Source organism: Rhinatrema bivittatum, chromosome 2 (genome assembly GCF_901001135.1).
Source record: "Rhinatrema bivittatum chromosome 2, aRhiBiv1.1, whole genome shotgun sequence".
In the NCBI taxonomy this organism is placed as follows: Eukaryota; Metazoa; Chordata; class Amphibia; order Gymnophiona; family Rhinatrematidae; genus Rhinatrema; species Rhinatrema bivittatum.
This window is the reverse complement of record NC_042616.1, coordinates 31954662-31981860: the sequence shown is the minus strand read 5'-3', so window position 1 is coordinate 31981860 and position 27199 is coordinate 31954662. Positions and strand designations below refer to the sequence as shown.

The 27199-nt window shown below is 49.2% G+C and overlaps 2 protein-coding genes across 3 annotated transcripts in view; one reads left to right on the top strand and one right to left on the bottom strand.

Moving 5' to 3' along the window:
• LOC115083762 (zinc finger protein OZF-like) overlaps nucleotides 1–16097 on the top strand; it is a 30817-nt gene extending 14720 nt beyond the window's left edge. Inside the window, exons 3-4 of one of the 2 annotated variants that reach the window (XM_029587770.1) lie at nucleotides 1247–1348; nucleotides 13024–16097. In XM_029587770.1, coding sequence (XP_029443630.1) covers nucleotides 1247–1348; nucleotides 13024–14297 — 1376 coding nt within the window. In that variant the 3' untranslated portion in view covers nucleotides 14298–16097. Of the gene's footprint in view, nucleotides 1–1246; nucleotides 1349–13020 lie in introns of both variants that reach the window. The other variant, XM_029587769.1, reaches the window with a different exon arrangement.
• A 6320-nt stretch (nucleotides 16098–22417) lies between these two features.
• On the bottom strand, nucleotides 22418–25296 carry LHPP (phospholysine phosphohistidine inorganic pyrophosphate phosphatase). The gene has a single exon (XM_029587787.1). It carries the CDS (start codon nucleotides 25159–25161, stop codon nucleotides 24322–24324), a length of 840 nt encoding a protein of 279 aa, XP_029443647.1. The 5' UTR covers nucleotides 25162–25296; the 3' UTR covers nucleotides 22418–24321.
• Nucleotides 25297–27199: the final 1903 nt, after the last annotated feature.

Here is a 27199-nt window from a genome sequence, read left to right as displayed (position 1 = left end):
AGGAAAGCCACTACTTATCCCTGAGCATGAGCACCATTGGGATCTCTCTACTCTTTGGGATCCTGCCAGGTACCTGTGACCTGGCTTGGCCACCGTTTGGACGCGCGTCCGCAGCCCCTTGTGCTGTAAGTGGATCAGCGTGTCCAAAACGTGCGTCCAGCCCCTCCCCCCGTGAAACTAATAGCGCTCATCACATGCAAATGCACGTTAATGAGGCTGTTAGTTATTATCCCCAAATCTAAAAAAAAATTATGCGCCTGCCCCGTACAATTTTACGCTCAGAAATTTGTACAGAAAAGCAGATCATTCAACTTAATATCGTGGCAATATTAAGTGGGAGGAACCAAAAGGTTTAAAAAAATATATCATTTTTTTTTAAAAGTGCTGGCGGCCAGGTTAGGAAGAGGGACGCTGAATTAACGAGCACATAAAACTGAGCATCTATTTTCCTAGCCCGCTGACAGCCACCTCTCCTGGGCACCAATATTGCATCGCTCACCCAGGTGAGGTGCCTGGGTGCGCGTTAGAAAAGTAGGTGCTCAACACTGAGTGCCCGCTTTCTGCTCTCTTTTATTGCATCGTGCCCTTTGATCTTTTCCAGGCCTCTGTTATTAAGCCTGGCCCTCTCCTCCTCATGGTTGGATCTCGGTGGAAGACCTCCCTGGATATGGGCCACACAGATGAGAAAAACGAAGGCCCATCTGCCGAATGAAGGGTCTCCCCAGTGTTGACAAATACATATTGAATAGGACGGGGGATCATATTGATCCTGGGGACCTCTACAGAATATTGGGAAGCTAGAGGGAGGAATCTTCTGCCCAAAGTCACTGTTTTTAACCTTCCTATTAAAATAAAAGGACTGCACCACATTAATACTGTACCACTGATCCCCAGAGAATCAGATGATCTAACGAGATATTATTGTGCATGAGATCAAAAGCAGCGCTAAGGTCGAAAAGAGCAATGCTGGATTCTAGCCTTCATCAGGCTGGTAGCTCCGATCATCTATAAAAGCCATTAACGTTACGCCGATACCTGATGCCAGACTGGCAAGGATCCAGAAAGTGCAAACCATATCTCTTATATGTATTGACAGGGGTAATATATTTGTGTCCCATCAGAATGAGCTTTAGTCTGTACAAAGGTTTGTTGAAACGCTGGTTCACTCTCTCTGTACGAATATTTAGTTAAAATATCACTTAAGTTAGGGAAAACCACAATGTAACTTCTTTTTGGCTTGGAACAGGCTCTTCCTCTGAGAAACCTTCTCTGATATTAAAGTTTGAGCGGGAGGAAGACCCGTGGGTCAGGGACCAGCAGGACCGGAAACTGAAAAGCTCCTGGAGAGGTGAGTGACAGGGGAAAGTCTCATTTACTGAAAGGAAACCCTCCAAAAATCCTTTTGAATACAAGCAAGTAACACCTGCTCCCCTTAGCATGAACCTGTCTGGCACAGGAGTGACGGCCGGAGCCTTGGGGAGGGGTCAATGGGATTGGGAATGGCACAGCCGGCCATGAGCACCGATAGTGCCGGCAGAGCAGGGTTCAGGAGAGAGCGGGCCCTGCTGGCTGGGAGAGGACTTCAAATGCCACCACGTGGCCTGCGTGCTGGGGAAGGTTTACCAGACTTCCTTTGGCAGTCTGTGCATAAGGGTTGGGGTGCACAGGAAGTCCACCACCCTTAAACATTACCACACACTGCCAACGAACACTCCCTGTAACACCTCCACGCTGACACCTCCCACCCCCAACACTGCCATCCAGCACTCCCTGTGACATCCCCACACACTGCCAATGAACACTCCCTGTAACACCTCCACGCTGAGACCTCCCACCCCCAACACTGCCATCCAGCACTCCCTGTGACACTGCCAACGAACACTCACTGTAACAACTCCACGCTGACACCTCCCACCCCCAACACTGCCATCCAACACTCCCTGTGACACTGCCAACGAACACTCTCTGTAACACCTCCACGCTGACACCTCCGACCCCCAACACTGCCATCCAGCACTCCCTGTGACATCCCCACACACTGCCAACAAACAATCCCTGTAACACCTCCACGCTGACACCTCCCACCCCCAACACTACCATCCAGCACTCCCTGTGACATCCCCACACACTGCCAACAAACAATCCCTGTAACACCTCCAAGCTGAGACCTCCCACCCCAGACACTGCCATCCAGCACTGCCTGTGGCATCCCCATACACTGCCAACGAACACTCCCTGTAACACCTCCACGCTGAGACCTCCCACCCCCAACACTGCCATCCAGCACTCCCTGTGACATTCCCACACACTGCCAACGAACACTCCCTGTAACACCTCCATGATGAGACCTCCCATCCCCAACACTGCCATCCAGCACTCCCTGTGACATCCCCATACACTGCCAACGAACACTCCCTGTAACACCTCCACGCTGACACCTCCCACCCCCAACACTGCCATCCAGCACTCCCTGTGACATCCCCACACACTGCCAACGAACACTCCCTGTAACACCTCCACGCTGAGACCTCCCATCCCCAACACTGCCATCCAGCACTCCCTGTGACATCCCCATACACTGCCAACGAACACTCCCTGTAACACCTCCACGCTGAGACCTCCCATCCCCAACACTGCCATCCAGCACTCCCTGTGACATTCCCACACACTGCCAACGAACACTCCCTGTAACACCTCCACGCTGAGACCTCCCATCCCCAACACTGCCATCCAGCACTCCCTGTGACATCCCCATACACTGCCAACGAACACTCCCTGTAACACCTCCACGCTGACACCTCCCACCCCCAACACTGCCATCCAGCACTCCCTGTGACATCCCCACACACTGCCAACAAACAATCCCTGTAACACCTCCACGCTGACACCTCCCACCCCCAACACTGCCATCCAGCACTCCCTGTGACATCCCCACACACTGCCAACAAACAATCCCTGTAACACCTCCAAGCTGAGACCTCCCACCCCAGACACTGCCATCCAGCACTGCCTGTGACACTGCCAACGAACACTCACTGTAACACTTCCACGCTGAGACCTCCCACCCCCAGCACTGCCGTCCAGCACTCCCTGTGACACCTCCACACTGAGACCTCCCACTCCCACACACTGCCATCCAGCAATCCCTGTGACACCCTCACATACTGCCAACAAACACTCCCTGTAACACCTCCACGCTGACACCTCCCACCCCCAACACTACCATCCAGCACTCCCTGTGACACCCACATATTTAAGCCTCCAACCCAAAAATATTGCCAACCTACAATCCCTGTGATACCCCTACATTGAAACCCATCCAGCCCCAAACACTGCCATCTAGCACTCCCTGTGACACCCCCACACTGAGATCTCCCACCTCCACACACTGCCATCCAGCACTCCCTGTGACACCCCACACTGAGATCTCCCACCTCTATGCACTGCCATTCAGCACTCTCTGTGACACCCGCACAGTGAAACCATCCACCCCCAAACACTGCTATCCAACAGTCCCTGTTACACTCCCACACTGAGACCTTCAATTCCATACACTGCCATATAACACTCCTTGTGACACCCACACAATGAGTCCTCCAACCACGCACACTGCCATCCAGCACTCCCTGTGACACCCCCACACTTAGAGATCTCAGCCCCCATGCATGAGTTTACAGCATATTAAATATATTTGTGGTAAAGCTGGAGGAACTCTATAAACCATCTCTGAACCACCTAAAAACCACTCAGGGAGGGATATTTCTTAAGGGATATGGAGGTCACACATTCTTTTTTTTCTCCTTCCCTTCCCTCCCTCCCCCACCCAAGTCCTGCACAATCTGGCACCTCCTGACATTCGCCCAGTGCAAATAACAACTAAGTTTAGAGAAATCACTGTGCTAAGGTGCTGCAGATAACCCTTTATAATTTACCTGGACTTTTAAAATTAACACTTTAGTCTGGTAAGACAAAGTTTTTATGAACAGTTTTGCCTGTGCACCATTTCCTGAATACAGAGCTGGCGATATAGTTGTTCAGGCTTTAATATTTGATCAGAGGACATCTTCTGTATGTATTGCCAGCAGTAATATTTCTTTTTTTTTCCCATTCAGAATGACCTTCTGGCTGTGCAATGGTTGGCGTCAATGTCATTTCATAGTAGCCTAGAGGATGGCAGTCTATCCCAGTTACTCTGGGCTAACCATGCTAAGGAATTTTTTCCCACTTGCCAGCCATTGAGCATGACCGCCTATCGCCCTCCCTCTGGGATGGGTTTTTTTGCTGTCTCGGGGACACCTGTCCTTACGTTACGACGCATGACGGCTGCAGGTGTTACCATAGGTTCGTTGGTAGGTCGGTGGCACTTCCAGTACAGAGAGTGCTTCCCTCCAGCCTAGCATCCACCCCTCAGATCTTTACCAAATGTTTAGCAGCGGTTGCATCTCATCTCGGGTTTCGGGGGGAATTCATATCTTTCTTTACTGGGATGACCGCCTCATCCTGAGCGAGTCGCAGGTGCCATAGGCTCTCGCAAACGCTGTAATTCAGTTGCTAGAGCATCTGGTCTTTATCATAAGCTATAAGCAGGGCCGGCGGAACCACTAGGCGAACTAGGCGATCGCCTAGGGCGCTGAGCATTAGGGGGCGCCGAGCCGCTGATGGCCAATGGCCGCCGGTAGACGTCATCCCAATGGCGGCTGAGCGGTGAACTACTGCTATGCTGTGTGCCGGATACACACAGCAAGAAGATCGGCAGGACCGTGGTACAGTCGCGTCTAAGCATGCTGGTGCTCCTCCTCTTTCCTGCCCGCGCGGCTCCGGCAACATTTTTCTTCCGGGGCCGCGCGGGCAGGAAGGAGGAGAAGCTCCTGCATTGGCTGGTGCTCCTCCTCCTTCCTGCCCGCGCGGCTCCGGCAACATTTTTCTTCCGGGGCCGCGCGGGCAGGAAGGAGGAGAAGCTCCTGCATTGGCTGGTGCTCCTCCTCCTTCCTGCCCGCGCGGCTCCGGCAACATTTTTCTTCCGGGGCCGCGCGGGCAGGAAGGAGGAGAAGCTCCTGCATTGGCTGGTGCTCCTCCTCCTTTCTGCCCGCGCGGCCCCGGAAGAAAAATGTTGCCGGAGCCGCGCGGGCAGGAAAGAGGAGGAGCATCAGCCGCGTGCAGAAGAGGATCAGCGCGGCTCGAGAAGACCGGGGCCGCTGCAGAGCCCATCCTGCAGTGGCCCGTGAAGAGGAGGCCCAGAGGTGAGAGAGAGACTGAGGGTTTGTACAGTGTGTATGTATGAGATGAGTTGAGAGACTGTGTGTGGGAGTGAAGACCTGAATGTTTGCAGAGACAGCATGGGAGAGCCTCTGTGTGTGTGAGACAGCATGTGACAGTGAGAGCCTGTGCTTGAGCAAGACAGCATGTAGGAGTGAGAGAGAGCACCTGTGTGTGTGAGTCAGCATGTGACAGTGAGAGCCTGTGTGTAGGAATGATTGTATGAGAGAGAGCATGTGACAGTGAGAGCCTGTGCTTGAGCAGGACAGCATGTGGGAGTGAGAGAGAGCCTGTGTGTGTGAGTCAGCATGTGACAGTGAGAGCCTGTGTGTAGGAATGATTGTATGAGAGAGAGCATGTGACAGTGAGAACCTGTGCTTGAGCAAGACAGCATGAGAGAGCATGTGACAGTGAGAACCTGTGCTTGAGCAAGACAGCATGTGGGAGTGAGAGTTAGACAGCATGTGCAAGAGAGAGACTGTGTATAAATGATTGTATGAGGGACAGCATGTGAGAATGAGTGCCTGTGTATGTGAGAGAGAGAAAGCATGTGAGAATGAGAACCTGACTGTGTGTTTGAGGGAAGCAGACAGATGGAGAGAAAAGAAATATGTTATAAAACGAATTGGCAAAAAAATAAGAAAGGGAAGGTGGAAAAAAAAAAAGCCTGTGACCAACCGATTAGAAAACTAAGATCAGACAGCAAATGTAAAAAGAAATAAATTACTTTTTACTGATTGGAACATGTAATCTTTGGGAATGTGCAAGAGTAGCACTTTCTCTATGCGGATCTCACAATGTACGAGATCAGCATAGAGGAACTGGAAGCCCATGGGGCCTGCACAGAGGAGGCAGCAGAATGGGCTTCAGTGCCAATAGCAGCAATCAGCACCTCCGCAATAGCCATAGAGCAGCAGTGACAGTGGCAGCAGAAGAATGAGAGAGGCTCTGAGGTTGCTGGCAAAAGAAAGAGAGGGGGTCTCTGCCTTTATTGTGTGCATGTGTATGAATGGGAGTCTGTCTGGCGGTGTATGTGTGTGAATGCATGGGTGCCTGCCTGAGGGTGTGTCTTTGAATGTATGGGTGTCTTCCTGGGGTTTGTATGTGTGAGAATAGGTGCCTGCCTGTTTGTGGTGTATGTGTGTGTGTGAGAATAAATTGGTGCCTGCCTGGGGGTCTGTGTGTGTGAGACTGAATGTGTGCATGCCTGGGGGATGGGGAGGGAGTGGTGTGAAAATGAATGGGAGCCTGCCTGGGGTTCAGTGTGAGAATGACTAGGAGCTTGCCTGTGTGTGTGTGTGTCTGTGTGAGAACGAGTGGGAGCTTGCCTGGGAGTGTGTGTTTGTGTGTATGTGAGGGAGCCAGTGAGAGTGAGAGCATGAGTGTGTATGAGAAAATCCAGGGGAGTAAGAGTTTGTGTGGGGGTGTGTGTGGAGGGGGAGAGAGTGCCTGAGTGTGTCAGTGTCTGTGAGAGCGAGAGGTTATGGTTGGGTATAAGAGCATGAATGTGTATGTATGTGACAGTGTATGTGTGAGAGAGAATGGACATGTGAGTATGTGTGAGAGAGAGAGGATAACCTCCTAATCCTCGACAATATCAGGGTGACTGGAAATCAAGAGCTCCCATGTATGGACAGCAGGGGCTTTTTAAAATCCTTATTAGTTTTAATTATTGTGTGTTATTTGATATATGTACTGTTTTGAAATATTTTATTGGTGTTTGGGAAATTGTAAAAAATATATATGATTTTAATTAATAGAAATTCTATTTATCAGTAGTTTTAAAATATTTTATTAGTATGGTTTTACTATTATAACTGATGCTTTGTTTCTTGATTTTATTTGTTTTATGAGGAATGGTTGTTCTGTTTTTCCATTGCTAATACACAGAGTCTGGCTTCTTGGGGTTTCCATTTCAGTTTTTTCTAATTTGTGCTCCTTTATTTTGTATTCTGTATTTGGTGAGGGTCTGTCTCTGCTCTGTGTGTGTGACCATGATGAGAGATTCTGCTATCATATAGTGTCTGTATAGAGATCTATAGCAATCGGGTTTGTTTTGTTTCCTCAGTAGGTGGTGTATTGGTATTCTAGGACCCAGTGTAATATTTACCCTTGCTTATTCACAGGTAGGGTATTGTTGTTTGAGTCCTTGGTGTTATTACTGTTATGTTATGATGGGATTGCAGTATAGATTTTGGGTGTCTTTTTTGCGGTGCTTTGTGTTAGTTCACAATGTGTCTGGCAGTGGAAGGTGTTTGTGCTGCTGTTACTGTGAGGTGACACCAGAATTTGAAAATATATTTTAATATGATGAGCTGTAAGGGAAACATCCAAGCTCCATTGTTTGGGGGAATTTCAGTGGATGCACAGAGATACAGAACTGGAGGTGCAGGATTTGTATTGACATTCTGTCCCTTCCTATATATTCCAGACTTCACTCTCATAATCCATATAGAATTAGTTGAATGAGGCTATCAAATAATTTTATAGTAGTTTTACTAGAAGTGTGAAACTGGCCAGCTTTTTAAAATAATGCAGAGGACCCTTTGGACTTACAACACTTTTTTTTATAACCAATTTTAAAGCAGGATCCATGCTATAGAGGTGGGTGAGATGAAGAAATGTCATTTTGGCTCCCCCCCCCCACCCAAAACAAATTCTTCTGTCTAGAGATGCCACTGATTTTCTGTGGCACACAAATGCATTGGCCCCTGGGCGCCGGAGACCCTTGGTGCGCCACTGGGTGCGAGCCATATGGGGCCGCAAGTGGTGGCAAAGAGGAGTGGAGATTTGGCGGGCCGCAAGCAGTGCCCAATCTGCTCGCGACCCAGAAAACCCCAGTCAGCGGGCGTGATTGAGAATGAGGTAGGAGTCGGGGCCGAGACCGGGGGGGGGGGGGGGGGGCGCAAGGAAGAAGGCTCGCCTAGGGCGCCAAATCCCCTTGCACCGGCCCTGGCTATAAGAGCTTAAATTGTCAACCCCTAACTCTGGAGCCATATTGGACTTGCAGAAGAGGAAGGTTATTCTGCCGCTTGACAGGAAAAGTCAGTAACTTCGTATTTTGTACAGCATGGGAGGAAATGCATTTCTGTTTCCAGTTCTCTGATGATGCATTGCATGGAGAGTCTGGCTTCTTGGGGTTTCCCAGTTCAGGTTTTGTATGCATCTTCCTGACTCTGGTTTGTGTATTTAGTAGGGTCTGTCTGTGTTCTGCCTTTGTGACTGAGCTGATGTATTCTGCTAGAGTGCAATTTCTGCATAGGAGTCTGGTTTGAGTTTTTTTTTTCCTGTTTTCCCAATAGGAGGTGTATTGGTGCTCAAGGGCATGTTCCCTGTACGTACCTGGATCAGTCCAGACCGTGGGTTATGTCCCCAATCCAGCAGATGGAGTCAGCCAAAACTTTGAGGGGGCGTCACCATAAGTAGAACTACCCCCTCTGCAGGAGTTCAGTATCTTCTGACTCCAGCAGATGCGAGTAGGGAATTTGGAGTGCTCCCAATTCAGCATAAGCTTTTCACTTTGTCTTTGGCTGCCTTTTCTTGGGCTATTGCCTTTTTTCTGTGGAATCAAGTTTGAAGCAAGTTTGTTATAAAAAAAAAAAAAAAAAAAAAAAAAAGGAAAGCTCCGATTGAGCAAATTAATTTATTGAGGGGTTCAACTTTGGGGAGGCGTGGCTTACCCTCTGTTTGCGTCTCCCTTGTGTTCTATGCACTACTGTTGGGGTAAGTCTCTGTTTCTTTTCCTTTCAGCTCCCCAAACACCCCTGGTACCTCGCGGAGACCGATAGCACCGGCCTCTGCGCGCTTGCCACACTGTCAGCGGCCATCTTGAGCGCCTCGTGGGCGGCTCGGCAAGGCAGGCAGGCAGGTTTTTCTTTTTGGCGGGTAGTGCGGCCAGGAGGGCCCCCCCGCGCCTTCGGATTCCTCACTTCGGCGGGCAGTGCAGGCCATCGGGCCCCCCCGCGGCGGCGGCGTTTCGGCTCGCGGGACCCCGAGGCTCATTATTTTATTCATTTTGAGCACTTTCGTTTTTCTTTCGTCTTTCGTTTATCGTTTTTCGTTTTTCGCGGTACTTTTTCGGCACTGCGATGCCGCGGCCGACGCGCTGCGCGGCCTGCGGCGAACCGGGGTCCCGCATCTCCAGGGAGGGCATCTGTGCCCGGTGTCTTCCCGGGGGGGAAGGCACCTCACAGCCTGTGGCAGATTTCTCCTTTCTCGCGCCTCTGCCCGGACGCCGGGGGCGGACCCCTCCCACAGGCCTGGCGGGAACGGGGGCCATCTTGAGCGCTCGGCGCCCCGAGGCACCTCAGGAGAGAGCGAATGACAGGGAGTCGGAGCCAGACTCGCCCCCGCCCTTGCTGCCGGAGCAGGGCCCGCAGGGGCAGGAGAGCGCGGACGTGCCCCCCTCCAGAGCCTCCGCGGCGCGACCCGGGTTTTCCCCGGAGTTCGTACTACTTATGCACACGGCATACCTGCAGGGTCTGGATACGCCGGTGGACCCCCCCCCCTGCCAAGATATGCCGAACCTCGCCTGCGGCTCCGGCCCCCCCCGTTGCGGCGGGAGCGGGGGCCCCTCGCCTACCCGCACGGGCTCGGGTTTCGCCAACGACAGGGGGATCGACGCCGGACCCAGTGGACCCTGACCCGGACTTCATCGATCTGGGGCAAGGGGACGCCACGACGGAGGGGGACGATCCGCGTACGCTGCGCCTTTTCCAGAGGGAAGAGCTGGACGAGCTCATCCCGCGCATCATTCAGGAGCTGGACCTGGATCCGCCACCTGACCCGCCTGCTCCAGTAGCGCCGGCGGTGGTCACATCCTCAAAGAAAGGAGATCCGGTCCTGGCGGCCCTGCGCCCGAGGGCGAGGGCTTTCCCCATTCACGACTCGTTCCTGCAGCTCCTCACGAGGGAATGGGATACCCCCGAAGCGACTCTGAAAGTGAGTCGTGCCATGGAACGGCTGTACCCGCTACCTCAAGATTTCCTGGATCTCATCAAGGTTCCGAGAGTTGACTCTGCAGTCTCGGCGGTCACGAAGAGGACGACAATCCCGGTGACAGGGGGCACGGCCTTGCGGGATACGCAAGATCGCAAATTGGAGATCTTCCTGAAAAGAGTCTTCGAGGTCTCCGCGCTGGGTATGAGAGCAGCGATGTGCAGTTCACTCGCCCAGCGGGCAAGCCTCCTGTGGGTTCAACAACTTCTCACCTCCCAGGATCTGCCAGCGGCGGAGGCCGCCCAAGCGGACAGGTTAGAAGCTGCAGTGGCGTACGGGGCGGATGCCTCGTATGACCTGTTCCGCGTCCAGGCGAGGACTATGGTCTCGGTGGTGGCGGCCAGGCGGCTGCTGTGGCTTCGCAATTGGGCGGCAGATACGTCTTCCAAGTCGAGTCTGGGCTCCCTACCATTCAAGGGTAAGTTCCTCTTTGGAGAGGATCTGGACCAGCTCATCAAGTCGCTGGGGGAAAATGCGGTGCACCGCCTCCCGGAAGATAGATATCGCCCTTCCCGGGCGTTTGCTTCATCCCGGACTAGAGCCAGAGCGCAGCGACGTTACAGGAACTTCAGGCCGGGGGGCTCCAGGCCGTCTGCTTCCCGGTCACAGCCCTGGTCGCGCTCCTTTCGCGGCCGCAGACCTGCGCGCCCCGCTCTCGGGACAGGTAACCCCTCCTCCAAGTCTTCACAATGATGCCAGAGTCGCCCACTCCACCGTCCCCAGGATCGGGGGACGTCTGAAGTTTTTCTACAGGGAGTGGGCGCGGATTACCTCAGACCAGTGGGTCTTAGACACCGTAAAGTTGGGTTACGCTTTGGAATTTGTCAGGCCACCGAAGAGTCGTTTCGTATTTTCCCCTTGTGGCTCGGCCCTCAAGCGGCAGGCGGTGCAGTCCACGCTGAACAGGCTTCTGGAGATAGGCGCTATTGCGCCCGTGCCCTTCGGAGAGGTGGGCTTGGGCCACTATTCAATCTACTTCGTGGTGCCAAAGAAGGACGGATCGTTTCGGCCCATTCTGGACCTCAAGGAGGTCAACAAGTCCCTCCGAGTGCTCCGTTTTCGCATGGAAACGCTGCGGTCGGTGATCGCAGCGGTACATCGGGGGGAGTTCCTTGCCTCCTTGGACCTCACGGAGGCTTACTTACACATCCCCATTCGGCCGGATCAGCACCGTCTTCTGCGATTCAAGATACTGGACCAGCACTTCCAGTTCATAGCTCTCCCGTTCGGACTGGCGACGGCCCCACGCACCTTCACCAAGATTATGGTAGTCGTGGCTGCGGCTCTCCGGAGGGAGGGGATCCTGGTTCATCCCTATCTGGACGATTGGCTCATTCGCGCGAAATCGTTCACCCTTGGCCAGGCGGCCGTGTCCAGGGTGCTACAGTTCCTGCATTCCCTGGGATGGGTGGTGAACTTCTCCAAGAGCTCCCTCGTACCCTCACAGCGCTTGGATTTCTTGGGGGCAACCTTCGACACCCGGCTGGGCAAAGTCTTCTTGCGACAGGACAAGGCGCTCTCTTTGCGGGAGCACATACGACGTTTCTCTGTGTTACCGGAACCCAACTCATGGGATTACCTGCAACTCCTGGGGGTGATGGGATCCACCATAGATATGGTCCCCTGGGCGTTTGCCCATTTCCGGCCCTTGCAGTGGGCGCTCCTCTCCCGTTGGAAACCGGTTTCGCAGGACTACCAGATGATTCTGCCACTTCCTCAGAAGGCCAGGGACAGTCTGGCCTGGTGGTTGGATCCGGCGAATCTAGCCCGCGGCGTGTCCCTCGACCTACCGGATTGGGTGGTGGTCACCACCGATGCCAGTCTAGCGGGCTGGGGCGCTGTCTGGGGGGCGCAAGGAAGAAGGCTCGCCTAGGGCGCCAAATCCCCTTGCACCGGCCCTGGCTATAAGAGCTTAAATTGTCAACCCCTAACTCTGGAGCCATATTGGACTTGCAGAAGAGGAAGGTTATTCTGCCGCTTGACAGGAAAAGTCAGTAACTTCGTATTTTGTACAGCATGGGAGGAAATGCATTTCTGTTTCCAGTTCTCTGATGATGCATTGCATGGAGAGTCTGGCTTCTTGGGGTTTCCCAGTTCAGGTTTTGTATGCATCTTCCTGACTCTGGTTTGTGTATTTAGTAGGGTCTGTCTGTGTTCTGCCTTTGTGACTGAGCTGATGTATTCTGCTAGAGTGCAATTTCTGCATAGGAGTCTGGTTTGAGTTTTTTTTTTCCTGTTTTCCCAATAGGAGGTGTATTGGTGCTCAAGGGCATGTTGCAGTATTTGAGTTTATTTTTCTGTTTAGTGGTGTTTATTTTTCTGTTTAGTGAGTTTTTCTGTTTAGTGAGTTTATTTTTCTGTTTAGTGGTGTTTTGGTGTGCTAAGTTTGCTACATTTGTGGTGGGAGTATGTATTTCTCTCATTATGTGGTCTCATAATGACTTGCAGCAAAGCACATTGTAGACCCTAAACCTAGCAGAATAATATATAATGCATCATCATATATCTTACTTCAGACTTATCCCCTATAATGACTGAAACAACTTTTATCTCATCCCTATTAATTATAGGACAATGACTAAATTGGATTTAATGGTTTGTCTGTCTAAAACTCCATTTTTCTCCTGAAAACTTTTTGTTGGAGTAAAACGCATGCCCTTAGCTCTCCATTGCACATTCAACTCTGAGGGTCTGAATGTGGAGCCTGAGAATATTTCCTCTGCCCCCAAAATATGAAATAATGTCTGCATTTTCTCTCTTACCCAGCAGGTTATGGGATCAATCATGAAGATAAAAAGCAGCAGACGGGATGTGCTGAGAACCAGGAAACCCACAAGATGCTCCCAGAGAAAGACAAAGAAAGGTTTATCCAAAGCTCAGAGGGGAGAAGAGACTGGAGGAAAGAGTCTGCATCAAGAAAGGAAAGGAGAATCCATGCAGAACCAATAGGAGAAACCCAGACTATTTCTGGAAACTTAACAATTAGTACTACACCACATATAAATACAGTAAAGAAGTTTTCTACTTGCAAAAAATGGGGAGAAGATATCACAAGGAAAGAGCAGCTTCTCGCTCACCAACTGAGACGCACTAGGAGGAAATCTGCTGCCTGTACTAAATGTGGTAAAGACTTCAGTTCAAAGTCATATCTAAGAATGCATCTGATGAGACACGATGGTGAAAAACCCTTTACATGTCCAGACTGTGATAAAAGCTTTAATCAGAAATCTGATTTAACAAGACACCAAAGGATCCATACCCAAGAGAATCCCCATTTATGTACAGAATGTGGCAAAAGGTTTACTCAGAGATCAGTTTTACAAAAGCACCAGAGGATCCATACAGGAGAGAGACCATTCACCTGTACAGATTGTGGTAAAAGCTTCACATGGGAATCAAATCTAAGAATACACCAAGTCACCCATTCAGGAGAAAAACCATATTCATGTATAGTGTGTAGTAAATGTTTCAGTCTAAAAATATGTCTAAAAGTACACCAGAGGATCCATTCAGTAGAAAAGCCATTTACATGTCCTGACTGTGATAAAAGCTTTACTGCAAAATCAAATTTAAAAGCTCATCAGTGGATCCACACAGGAGGGAAACAATTTGCATGTACAGAATGTGGTAAAAGATTTAGTAAGAAATCAAATTTGAAAGCACACCAGAGGATTCATACAGGAAAAAATCTACATTTCTGCATGGAATGTGGTAAAAGCTTCATTCAGAGATCATTTTTAAAAAAGCACCAGGGGATCCATACAGGAGAGAGACCATTTCAATGTTCAGAGTGTGGTAAGAGCTATACTCAGAAATCAACTTTAACAGTGCATCAGAGGACACACACAGGAGAAAAACCGCATTTATGTACTGAGTGTGGTAAAAGCTTTACTCAGAGATCAGATTTAAAAAAACACCTGAGGATCCATACAGGAGAGAAACCATTTACTTGTCTAGACTGCAGTAAAAGCTTTAATCGAAAATCAATATTAACTACTCATCAGAAAATTCACCATGAGAGAGAACCGATTTATCACTCCTGATTGTGTTTAAAAGCTTTAATGAGAAAAAGTACACCAGAGGGTGAATGTGGATGAGGAATTATTCTGTATATGGTATGCAAAAAGAGATCTTTAATTATCAAAAGATGCAATCAGAGACAAAGAAAATGTGACAGTAAATTACAGAAATAGTTCCAGTTTTATTGGGTGCCACTGGCTTGATTGAAAAGGACTTCAAAGCACCTTGATATGTTGCCTATACATAATCCATCCTGTGAGCACCAGGAGGTGGTTCTCTGTGGCACAATGCAATTGAGCATTAGCAGTAAATTTGAGAGACAGATTGTACTAAACATACGTTAAGAGTGAGCTACACCAGTAAAAGCTGTACACGGAACAACATTTTTTATAGAGCCTGTTATTGGACATGCAACCTTTGACTGGACTGTTCCCAGGATTTGCATTTTTAAGTTGGTTTTTTTTTTTTTGCCACTTGATTTTTTGTCCTTTTGACTCTATTTTCGTATCTATTGGTGCAACGTGGCAGTTTGTGATCAGCAATGGCTTGATGTCCGTTCAGTTCCAGCCACTGGGTCAACATATCTACGTTGTTGCATTTTGGCAATGTATTTATTGTAACTGATTTTGATGGACTATAGATATCATCCGATTTAAAGAGTTTTATTCTTTAAGTTAATTTATAAAAATAAAAAAGAGGACTATATGTTAAGGTGGATGATTATACCCATAGTGCATAATAGCAACAATAACATGTTGTTATTTAACAGCATATCTTAAGCACTTGGTATGACACGTGTTTTGTTAGATTTGATGTTGTGATACTCTCCCATTTTTTTCCTCTCCAATGCACAAAAGTCACCCTTAAGGAGGCACTACCCCATGAGAAGGCACATTAATATATGCAGTATGGTAAAAGTTTTAATCAGAAATCACATTTTAAAAAACATCAGAGAATGCATGCATCTTGTCGGTGGGTGTGATATTCTGATGTCAGAAGGCCCGTATGCAGAGAGATGCAGTAAGGTGGCGCGGTTCATAGAATGGAAACTGCATAAACATTATAACATCGCTGTACCAGAAAAGCACTGGGAACTCGGACTATAGAGAATAAAGAAGCTGTGAGCAGCTGGGACGTTCCCATTCCAACTGATAAAATGCTCCGTGCAAGCAAACCGCATGATGTAGTAAAGGAGAAAACACAAGGACAGCACTGCTGATAGACGTGTCAATAGCAAGGGATTATTCTGTGGATCGTGTGGCTTGAGATAAGATCCTCAGATGCCAAAAGATGCAATCAGAGACCAAGAAAATGTGGCAGAAAGATGCAGAACTAGTCCCCATTGTCTTGGGTGTCTCCTCTTTCTGGCGCTTTTAGATGACCTCAATAGGAAATTGGATGGGAGAGGTGGAGCGTCAACTTGCTTGTTGTGATGTTGTAGATGTCTGTGACATTTCATGCTGAGGACCACGGTTTAGTTTTGTGTATTAAGATTTCTTTACCACTTTGCTAACCCAAGCTTTAAGGAGTTTAAAAATCTAAAAATATAACATCAAATAAAACAGCACATTCAATTAGTATCTAACACACTCCACATAGCAGATGTCACCCTAAACAACTGGTGCCATATCCATAAAACCCAAACGTAACAAACAAGAAGACACTCCTAGCTAGTATCTCACCATTCAGCGCATAATTCACAAATGAACACCATTCAATCTAATAATCTCAAAAAAGATATAATTGCGATGGAGAAGGTACAGAGAAGGGCTACCAAAATGATAAGGGGAATGGAACAACTCCCCTATGAGGAAAGACTAAAGAGGTTAGGACTTTTCAGCTTGGAGAAGAGACGACTGAGGGGGGATATGATAGAGGTGTTTAAAATCATGAGAGGTCTAGAACGGGTAGATGTGAATCGGTTATTTACTCTTTCGGATAGTAGAAAGACTAGGGGGCACTCCATGAAGTTAGCATGGGGCACATTTAAAACTAATCGGAGAAAGTTCTTTTTTACTCAATGCACAATTAAACTCTGGAATTTGTTGCCAGAGAATGTGGTTAGTGCAGTTAATGTAGCTGTGTTTAAAAAAGGATTGGATAAGTTCTTGGAGGAGAAGTCCATTACCTGCTATTAAGTTCACTTAGAGAATAGGCACTGCCATTAGCAATGGTAACATGGAATAGACTTAGTTTTTGGGTACTTGCCAGGTTCTTATGGCCTGGATTGGCCACTGTTGGAAACAGGATGCTGGGCTTGATGGACCCTTGGTCTGACCCAGTATGGCAATTTCATATGTTCTTATGTTCTTAATCTAACAACACATCCCTTACCTAATGCCAGCTTCTGATCTGATAGCACCCGCTGCCTCTCCTCATCCATATCTCTCTGAGCTTAAAACCCCAGGCCTTTTATTGCACTTCTGAAGCTATTCAAATCCCTGCTAATCCAATATCTTCAGGAAGGTGATTCTAGTCTTGGGGGCTGCAAAAGTAAAATACGGCTGTAGGAAGCAGCCTAACCAAACCCGCAGCCGGCATTCCCCTGAATTTAGGGAACAGCTGCGCTTAAACGCAGAAACTTAGGGAGGTGGCAGAAGACAAAGACCGTAAGGCCTATCTAGCCTGCCCCTCCGGAGCTCTACAGTCCCTGCCCCTCCCTGAGAGATTCCTCGTGCTTGCCCCGTGTCGCACGGAGCTCACTAATCTGTCAAATACCATGGACCCCCTATTCCGAAGCCATTTAAACACAGAGCGGGGCTCCAAGGCATCTAATTGTTTCTGTCACTTCCTCCCAAAAAGAGCTGCCTCACGTGGCAGAAGGAACCTACCCACCTTCTGCAACTCACACAGGTAGATGAGCTCCAGCATCCCATTTTACACAGCCTGGCTGCAGACAGGCAAGATCCGGACACGAAGTTAAAGTGGGCCAGCCTCAGGCTGGTGTTAAAGAGAGGCAGAATTTGGTGTGGACAAAACCTCCTCCTCATGTGGGAGTAGCTCCCTCCCCACACACACACACACTTGACACCCGTTTCTCTTTCAGGCTCTGCAAGGATTTTTCCTCCATCCCGCTTATGGCCCCATCCAGTGCTGAAATCTGTTCAGGGCATAAGTTAGATCTATTTCGCAGAGGCTCCATCGCTGCTTGCATAACTGCTTTTTTTTTTTTTTTTGTAAGAAACTGATAAAAGGCGGTGCTGGGGGGAATGGCTTATCCTCTCAGAAGTGTATCTCTGCAGGCAGATACATTTCCGCTCTGTTTCCACAGACTGAATCCGGCTGTATCCGCAGACAGATCTGGGAGGGGTTTTTTTTTGATGGGGTGAGCAAAGTAAGAGCCTCTGCCACCCCTAAGCAAGCCCCATATCCTTACTCCCGATACCGACGGTTAGATTCATGGTGGGTGTATCCGGTGCCCCTGTGATTTCCTGCCAGCCTGCCAGGTGTGCTGTAAAATCCTGCCCTTCCCTCGGGATTTCCTTTTTTTTTCCCCCCCCTGCAGAATCGCCAGGGGAGAGAACGGGGGGGAACCTTTCCCCATCCCGTGCCGCTCTGGGCTTGGCCGCAGGAAGAGGCCGTCGGAGGGGCAGCACCCCCGGGCCCTCTGCCTCGTTCTCTGCTGTCCGGGGCCAGCGCGGTTCATAGTCCCACGCTTCAGAGCCTGGCGCCAGCAGAGGAGGGGACTCGGGGCTGGGCCGCTGTGCTTCTCCAACCGCTAGGCCCAGGTTGGTGTGGGGAGCGAATCGTCATGTGGTGGGAGAGAAGATTGGCTAGGAATAGGGGTTTAAGGTATAGGGTGAGTGAGTTGAGGGGATTGGAGGTGGTGGTGTCAAGTGTCAGAGGATGAGTGAGGGGGATCGGAGGGGGGGGGAAGGGTGGGTGGATCAGAGAAGGTAAGGGGTAAATGAGTGAGGGGATTAAAAGGAGGTGTGTGGGGCATATGAGAGTGGATGTATGAGTGAAGGAGAGGGCGTGGGTTGTAGGTGGAGTGATTGAGGGGAAGAGAAAACATGGAGGGCTGGGAGCATGGGCCAGTGAGTGAGAGAATTGGTGTGCCTGTGTGCGAAGGCCTGGATCCACCCTCTTGCCCCCTTGCTCTCCTGGTCTCAGATCTTCCCTTCCCTGGTTCAGGATCACCCCTTTCTTTCTCCTTCCTTCTAGTCAGCCTTGGGGTTTTTTTTCTCTTCCCTTCCATTCAGTTCTTCTGTGCCTCGATTCCCTTTCTCCTCCTGATCCCCCCTCCCTCCCTCCATCACCTTTCCCTCTGACCCTTCTTCTCCCTTCTCTGAGATTCTCTTTCCATATCCTCTGCCCCCCTTCCCAATACAGATCATCAAGGCCTCTTTCCCCATAAAAAATGATCCAGACCCACAAGCAAGGTAGGAAAATGACTTTATTTTGAGAAACAAAATACAAATTTATATTGTTTAACATGCAAATCTGTACAAGGAGGCGCGATAACTTCAGAATCTTTCCTTGTGCTGCTGAAGAAAACTGAGGTCTTTGGATGCAAAGAGGGCATCTGTAATTTTGTGAAAGTAAAACAGATCACTCAAGCCATCCGTGTAAGCCAAAGCTTCTTTCAGCTGTCTTCCACCCCCGGCCCCAAAATGCTGGCATCGCTTGAGAAGCCCAGCAAATACCTCTTAAAATCTGCCTCCAGCATCCTTGCAACATAAGCCAGGCTTATCCTCGGACAGATCTGCGAGAAACTACATCTAGAATGTTTCAAATTCTCCGGTACTGCCATGAAAGTTTTCTGAAAAAAATATACCATAGGGTGAGATCTTTGTTTTCAAGACGTTAGTCCGGCCTATCAAAGAAGGCAGTAAAGAACCCTGCCTTGCCAAATCCCACCCCCCTTCCCTCCCGCCATCTTCAGCCACGAAGGGCGTAAGTCATGCGCAAGGAAATGGTTACGTTTGTGATCTGCCCACGCTCCAAAATCTTTAAATCTATGTAACCCCTTTTTTGGGGGGAATAGTGATGCTTCCAAAGGGCCATAAAGTAATTTCTTTACGTGGGCTGGCTCTTCCGTTCTTTCCCTAAATCTTCTTTCTCCCAGGGGGAGGTTTCTTTCTGTGGGGTTGAAGGATGACTTTCGTAGCCCAGGCAAGGGAAACCGTGTGTATGTGCTGCTCCTGCTCTTCGGGACAGGTCCCTGGGCAGAACAGGCAGGGACTCGCTGGATGGTTGTTCAAAATGTTGTTTACTAATATCGATTGGAGGAAAATCAATCAAGTGTATCAATAAAATGTGCAAATACATCCCGATTCCTTGTCTTTGCTGTAGTGCAAGTTTAAATGATGTTACCCCTCTGTGGGAGGGTCCCTTGGGGCTGCTGGAACTTGCAATCCAGCCACGGTGGGGGATGAACGTCCGTCCCAAGGGGGCTGGGGGGGTCTCTCCTAGCCAGGGCGGATGGCCCTTTTCCCCCAAACCAGTACCTGACTCCAGAGGGGCCCTCCCGATCTCCACCTGCCTGTGTCCCCCTCTGTCCCAGGGTGGAAACTCCGGGCAGGGGTCTCCTGCCGGTCTTCTCCAAACTCCTCTTTGAGAAATAGCTCTCTCACTGTGGCAATAACGCCTTCCGTCCCCCAAAACAGAAAAAACCCCAAACGAAAAGGGGTTTCGCTTGCTGGGTACTGCCAGCTCCTCTTGATGGGGCGAAGGGGTGTACAGGGCCTTCCTGCCCTTCTGGAGGGAGGGTTACAGCCTCCCGCAAGCTGCAGGTCCAACCTGCCAAAGTCCTCACTTTCAGTCTAGGAAAAATTACAAAACTCCCTCTCTTTCCCCTCCAGCCTATCGCCAAGAACTGGCAGCGTCTCTCCCTTCTTTTGCTAATGTAGCGCCCTCCCTCAAGTACCATGCTGGCAAGGGAGAGGGGCTGCACAAGAAGAATAACCCCCACCTGCACCCATGGGTATGAGGGTCAGAGCAGCGCCTCTGGGATAAATGATCCAAATGCCCCGACCCATCTCTTCTAGGGGTCTCTGTGGTTCTCACCCCACCCCTGGGAACAGGGTACAGCACAAAAATCACCACTCTACTGTAAACATTAACTTCTTTTACTATGAACAGGTATGCAGAACACTACAGAAACGATAACGCAAAAGAAGGGAAAATAATTATTAATAGCACGCATCCATAAGCCTGACAATCACACATTTGCCAAATATTTGTCCAGTAAATTAAGCAACCTGCCCAATCAACCAGGGCTATGAGCAACCTTAAGGGTAAAGGTCATACCAGTGCACAACAGAATGTTTTACTGTTACTCTCATTAGTCCCCAGTCCAAGGAGTGTATACACCCCAAAAAAGGAAAAATCACAAGAACGATGGGCACGAGTATAAGCAAGAAAAATGGTTGTTAAATCTATCCTAGTTATTGTTGTCGTCCTTCTTGAATGGTTTCTTGTTTTTTACCCTATGTTATTTAAACGGTTTCTTGTTTATACCCATTTTATCTTTGACTGTTCCTCTGTGAAGCTTGTTGCTACGTTGAGTTACCTGTAAACCGAGATGATGTTCCCAACGTATCTCGGTATATAAATTGCTTAAAATAAATAAATAAATACATAATCAATGCAGGCTGTATAAGATGAAAAGTTATGGCTCTCTCTGGGGAAGCTCCAAGCTTATCGAGGCTCCAAACCAGGGGAAACAAGCTGGTTCCCTGCCCTGATGCAGGGATTTAGCAGTTCAGGGTAGGCCTCTACTTGGTTGGTAGCAAACAGCAGGGGTTTATCTTGCAGCTCACCGATGCAACAGTCTGGGCCCCCAGAAAGACAGCTGGAATCGCTGTATGGCTGCTGAGCAAAGTAGGATTACTTAGCTGAACTTTATCCTGCAGGAGGGGGGACGTAAACTCTCAGCTCCTGGACTCTCCTTCTGCTGTGCTCTGGCTCCTGGTAGCCATGGGCGAAGGGCAAGGAGGGATCCTAGCCCAAGCACAGCTCTCTGCTTTCCTTCCCCTGTTACTCTCTCTAGCAGCCTCATGCCTTTTTTTTTTTTTTTTTTTGCAAAATCATTTTTATTGCGAAGACCTGCATTTCCACAGGCATGAAGAGGTATACAGAAAAAAAAAGAACAATCCAACAGGGAACAATCGATGCAGTGGGTATGCAAATCCTCTTTTAAAGAACATCAACCACCCCTGTTAACCAAACTGAAGTCCCCAACTGATCACCACTCCCAACCAAGCATACATACCAGTCACACCTCACATGTCCCACTCATACAACCACCTCAGCCAACATGCACAACCTCTCCCCCCTCTCAATAGCCCTGCCCAGAAGCCCCAATTTCTTGGTCTGACGTTCTCTCCTCTCTCCGGGTAATGAGCTGGCTCCCCATTGGCTCATTTTAGTAACTGAACCCCCTGTGCCTCTTGTAATCCGATAACAGCTGCCTTTTGTTTTTTTGCAACAGCACAAGTCTCCTGCTGGATTTACACTGAAACAGTTTTATTATGACATCGCTCTGCTCCACAGGAAAAAACAACAGTGCCCAGTTGTCCCCTTGCTGCAAATCTGGAATACAGTTGTCACCAGTCCAGTTATTATCTTTTGTCCTTTTATTTTTTCTGTCCCTAGGTTACACCATACTTCCCTGCGCCAGGTAAGGTCTGGGGGGGGGGGGGCAGGGACTCAAATCAGGCAGTCCGGCCACATTCCCCCCCCCCCCCCCCACGCTTCTGAAAAGGAAACCAGGTTATCGTGTATTATCTATCTAATACGCATTCCCTACTGACTAGCCAAACAGCACTATTCACATTATCGAATTCGAGTCAACCCCACTGTTCTTTTTCATCCATTATTTCTCTTAATCCAAGTCTCCCATCCCCCCCACAACCTCTCACTGGGGCCTCCTCTTCCCTCAGAGAGCAGACCTCTTCCTTTCAGCTTCCCAGGCTGGATTGGTGTCCCCAGATCTGAGGAGTCCTTATCCTCGTTACAGGAGGTACTGGAGCAACTTCTCTAAGTCCATTCCTTCACTACTCCTCCTCCTACCACTCTCTCCCCAAGAGTTCCAGCTGGGACTCCTCGCCCTCTTCAGACAGTTCCCATTACTCCAGCGCACTTTTATATGTGAGAAGTGGTATTGCACCTTCTCAGAAAATATAGCGAACACAAAGAGTTGGTGAAACAATTTCTTTTTCTTTATTGTATGAACTTGCAAGTACAGGTGTCACAGAAGCAGGCTCGCCCACAAAGCAAAAACAACTTTCTATTGTACATTGGCTTATCATTTTACTCCTCCCCATCTCAGGATCCTCAGCCTATCCGATGCCTTCATTTCAGTGTTCTCTCTGCTTCAGGCATTTTCACATGCAACTCAAAACTTCCCATATTTTCCATTCTGCTTAACCAACATATTCTAATTCCAAGATTCAATTTTCAATTTTACCCTTCTATTGCTGCGTCCTTCATCCTGTCTGCCTACATGCTGTTCCTAAATGGCAATTTTTCTTGTTAGTTTGTAATGCTATGAGAAAGCCTCTGTTAGAATCAGTTGCAGGGAGGGATGTGGGAGGAGATACAGCCTTACACGTTCCTGTCCTTGTCTGTAACTACCGTGTTTGCCGGCGTATAGGATGCACTTTTTTCCCTCTCAAAATAGGGGAAAAATAAGGAGTGCGTCCTATGCGCCGGTAATCAAAATTAAGAGCGTCCGGTGGGGGGGGGGTGTTGCGGTGGCGTCGGGGAGTGTGGGCGTGCCGCCCGATTGGCCGGTGCTGGGTTAAAGGGGCTTGCGGCTGTTGATTTTGATTGGGGAAGCCGTGCTTACGCAAGCCCCTTTAACCCAGCACCGGCCAATCGGGCGGCGTGCCCTCGCTCCCTGATGCCCCCATGTCACTCCCCCCCCCCCCACCGGACGCTGTTAGTAATTTTGATTATCGGCTCAAAATTACTAACAGTGTCCGGTGGGGGAGTGTTTTGCAAGAAAGACTTATCAACATCTCAAGAGTGTTTTACGATCAGATCTGAGCAACCACAATCAACTCTACCAAAGGCCGTTTCCTCAGGGGGATGGAGGTAGGTATATTAAAGGCTGTAAAAAAAACCCCAAAACATTTTAATAGTAAGAAACTATTTTGAGTACCAGCTCAAAATTACTAACAGTGACTGGTGGGGAGAGGGGGAGTGTCATGGTGGCATCTGGGAGCATTACCAGTGCATAAGACCTGCAGAATCGCTCCCCGAATCGAGCGGCGCAACACTCCCAGCCCCCCTCCCACCGGATGCTGTTAGTAATTTTGATTACCGGCACATAGGACCTGCAGAATTGCTCCCCGATTATTTTTTGCCTTAAAAATATGTATAAAAAAGGGGTTTGCGTCTTATACGCCACTGCGTCCTATACGCCGGCAAATACGGTATATGTGCCAGCTTCAGCACAATATATTATGCTGTGTAGTTAGTGTTTCTCAGCCAGAAGGGGGGGGGGGGGGGAGGGAAGAAAAGGGGGGCTGCTTGGGTTTTGCAACTCGGCCTACTACAGCTAGAGATTTCTTTACCAGAAATTAGAATATAAAAGAATAAAGAAATACAATTCTATTTCTATATTGTATTTACCATCTGTAATAGCAACATTAGTGAGCCCTAGCTCACATATATCCTCACCGAAACCCATCCCCTTTGGGGGAAGGCACCCACCTACCTACACCTCCCGTTACTGGAAAGTTCACCATTTTAACAATAGCTCTATTTCTAGTAAACCCTAGAGGGGTTTACATACATAAAAAAATATTTCATCAACTACTTTAACATACTGTGTAATACCCTAAAAATACTTTGAGTAAGATTCCTAGGAATACAACATAGAAATTTGCATATTAGAGTACCTGCCTAATAGCCACTTGGTACCATGTCAGAAAAAAAGGGACAAGGTTAACGATGAAAATGGTTGTAAAGATGGTCACTTCTTGAATTATAGCCGAGCCAATGTTTTTAATACAAGTGAGCTCTCACTGCTGAAAGTTAGCCAAAGCTACGCTCGCATACTCCTGTCTTTGCTTTACTAGTGTCACTACTAGCTTCTCACTGTTGCCGCTGCTTGAGGAGAATGTCCACAGCCTCTGCCAGGTTCGCAACACAACCATCAGCTTTCACGTCAGGGTGCTCTTCATCACAGGGCCGGAACTTTCCCGTCCGTACCAGCAGCGCGCCAATGCCACACTGCTGGGCACCTCCCACATCGTTCACGATATCGTCTCCAATCATCAGTGCCTCGTGTGGCTCCACACCCATGTCTGCCAAAGCTGAGAGGAAAAAGGCCTTGGATGGCTTTCCTACCACTTCCGCATCAATCTCACAGGCATACTCTAATGCTCTCATGTAGACTCCAACATCCAGCTTCAGACCGTCTGTTTCTTTATAATAACGTCCTTTTCCTAGGGAGAGCAGAATTGGAGTTTCTAATCCCATCAGAAATTGGAATGCCCTATTCAGATTTTTATAGGAGAAGTTGTCAGCAGCATCACCAATAACTACACAGTTTGGGTTCGACTTATCGACAGAATCAAATTCAGGAAGAAGTGCATCGTGCACGAGGAGGTATGGCCGCAGGCCCCGTTCTCGCAGAATCTGGCATGCTGCGGGGGCTGGCGCAATGACTTCCTGCTCGTTCACATCAAAGCCCAGGTGCTGCAGCTTCTGCACAAACTTAGCTCGGGTCGCCTGTGTCTCATTAGTGCAGAACCGCAGCTTCAGGCCTGACTGCTTAATCCTACGCACGGCCGCCACAGACCCCGGAATAGCGCTCCCGGGCCCCTCCTCTCCGCTGCTGTCGTATAAGACACCGCTGACATCAAGGAGGAGCGCGCGCACAGCTGCCGCCCCACGAGCCCAAGCAGCCATGACACCAGGCTGCCCCTTCATCCAGGAATCACTGTTCAGCCTCTGAGCAAAGTAGGATTTACTTAGCTGAACTAGGGGGGGGCAAGGAGGGATCCTAGCCCAAGCACAGCTCTCTGCCTTCCATCCCCTGCTGCTCTCACACACAGCCTTTTATTGCTTGCTCCTCCCCGATTGGTCAGAAGTTCTCGAGTAGTACAGCTGGCTCCCCATTGGCTCATTTTAGTAACTGAACTCCCTCTTGTAATCTGATTGGTCTGACATTCTCTCCTAGCTCCAGGTAGTAAGCTGGCTCCCCATTGGCTCATGTTCTAGCTTGCTTCTGACTGATTGGTCTGACGTTCTCTCCTCTCTCCGGGTAGTAAGCTGGCTCTCCATTGGCTCATTTTCTAGCTTGCTTCTCACTGATTGGTCTGACGTTCTCTCCTCTCTCCGGGTAGTAAGCTGGCTCCCCATTGGCTCATTTTAGTAACTGAACCCCCCTCTGCCTCTTGTAATCCAATATTGGCTGCTTTTTGCAACAGCACAAGTCTCCTGCTGGATTTAAACTGAAACAGTTTTATTATGACATCGCTCTGCTCCACAGGGAAAAATAACAGTGCCCAGTTGTCCCCTTGCTGCAAATCTGGAATACAGTTGTCACCAGTCCAATTATTATCTTTTGTCCTTTTATTTTTTTCTGTCCCTGGGTTACACCATACCTCCCTGCGCCAGGTAAGGTCTGGGGGGGAAGGGACCCAAATCAGGCAGTCCAGCCACACTGAGCTGAGGGCCTAACCATGGAGAGCAGGCTGAAACACGTCCTTCCTCCTCGTCACATGGTCTGACTTCCCCTTGCGCCCAGCAGACTGCCCATTCCTGCAGGCCCCTGGGGAAGGAGCAGTGCTGACGGGCAGAGCCTGCCATGCACATGGACTAACATTACAGGCTGGGGACTAGGGCCGCTTGGTGGAGGCCTCACAGTCTCTACATCTGTTTCCTTCTATACTGAAAAGGGAGCACTGCAAAGAGGTGGTCTCTTCAGTTTCCACAGGATAGAACAGCGTCTTATCTCAATATCTGTACCAGAGGAAGCTCCAGCGGTCCACTCCCCAGTAATACCTTTAGTGTAGGTGCAGAAGTGAGGGGAGTTTTAGGAAAGACCAAAGAACAATTTGCATGCAGGGAGATTCCACGTTTTTTCCTTTTGTTTAGAAAAAGGGCTGAAGCAAGCAGATCCAGCTATTTATAACTCTTGAAACCAGAGCTATGAAAACCCTAGAAAGGGGGAAGAGAGATTGCACTCTGTGCAATTCTTAGAGGGGGATTCATCACGTTGGGTGTAGAGATCACAAATCTCCACCCTTTTACACTCATCGCCTGGGGTTTTCCTCAGTAAGTAGACTATTTTATCAGAGGGCTGATCACAAATCTCCACCAGAATATGTCGTGGTGGTGCGATATTAGAATTAACGAGCAGCAGGTGCGTCAGGCAGGCTATGCAGGGAACCTAGGAGGGCGGACATTTGGTCGTTCGCCAGTGACTAGCATTGGAAGCTTTTTAGAGTATTAAAAAGCTTTGTTAGATATGAATGGGGAAGGGTGCTGAGCAGGAATGCAATAGAAAATCCTGCACAGCCAGATTCTTCATGTAGACAGTGAGCAAGGGCTCACTAATGTTGCTATTACAGATGATAATCCATAATATATCGGGCTTGGTAGTGGTCCGTCAGTGCTCGTGCATGTTCCGCAGCCTGCCGATAGATGGCGCTATAATGTATCTGGCTTCGTAGTGTGTCCGTCAGTGCTCGCGCATGTTCCCCAGCCCGCCGATAGATGGCGCTATAATATATCTGGCTTCGTAGTGTGTCCGTCAGTGCTCGCGCATGTTCCCCAGCCTGCCGATAGATGGCGCTATAATGTATCTGGCTTCGTAGTGTGTCCGTCAGTGCTCGCGCATGTTCCCCAGCCCGCCGATAGATGGCGCTATAATATATCTGGCTTCGTAGTGTGTCCGTCAGTGCTCGCGCATGTTCCCCAGCCTGCCGATAGATGGCGCTATAATGTATCTGGCTTCGTAGTG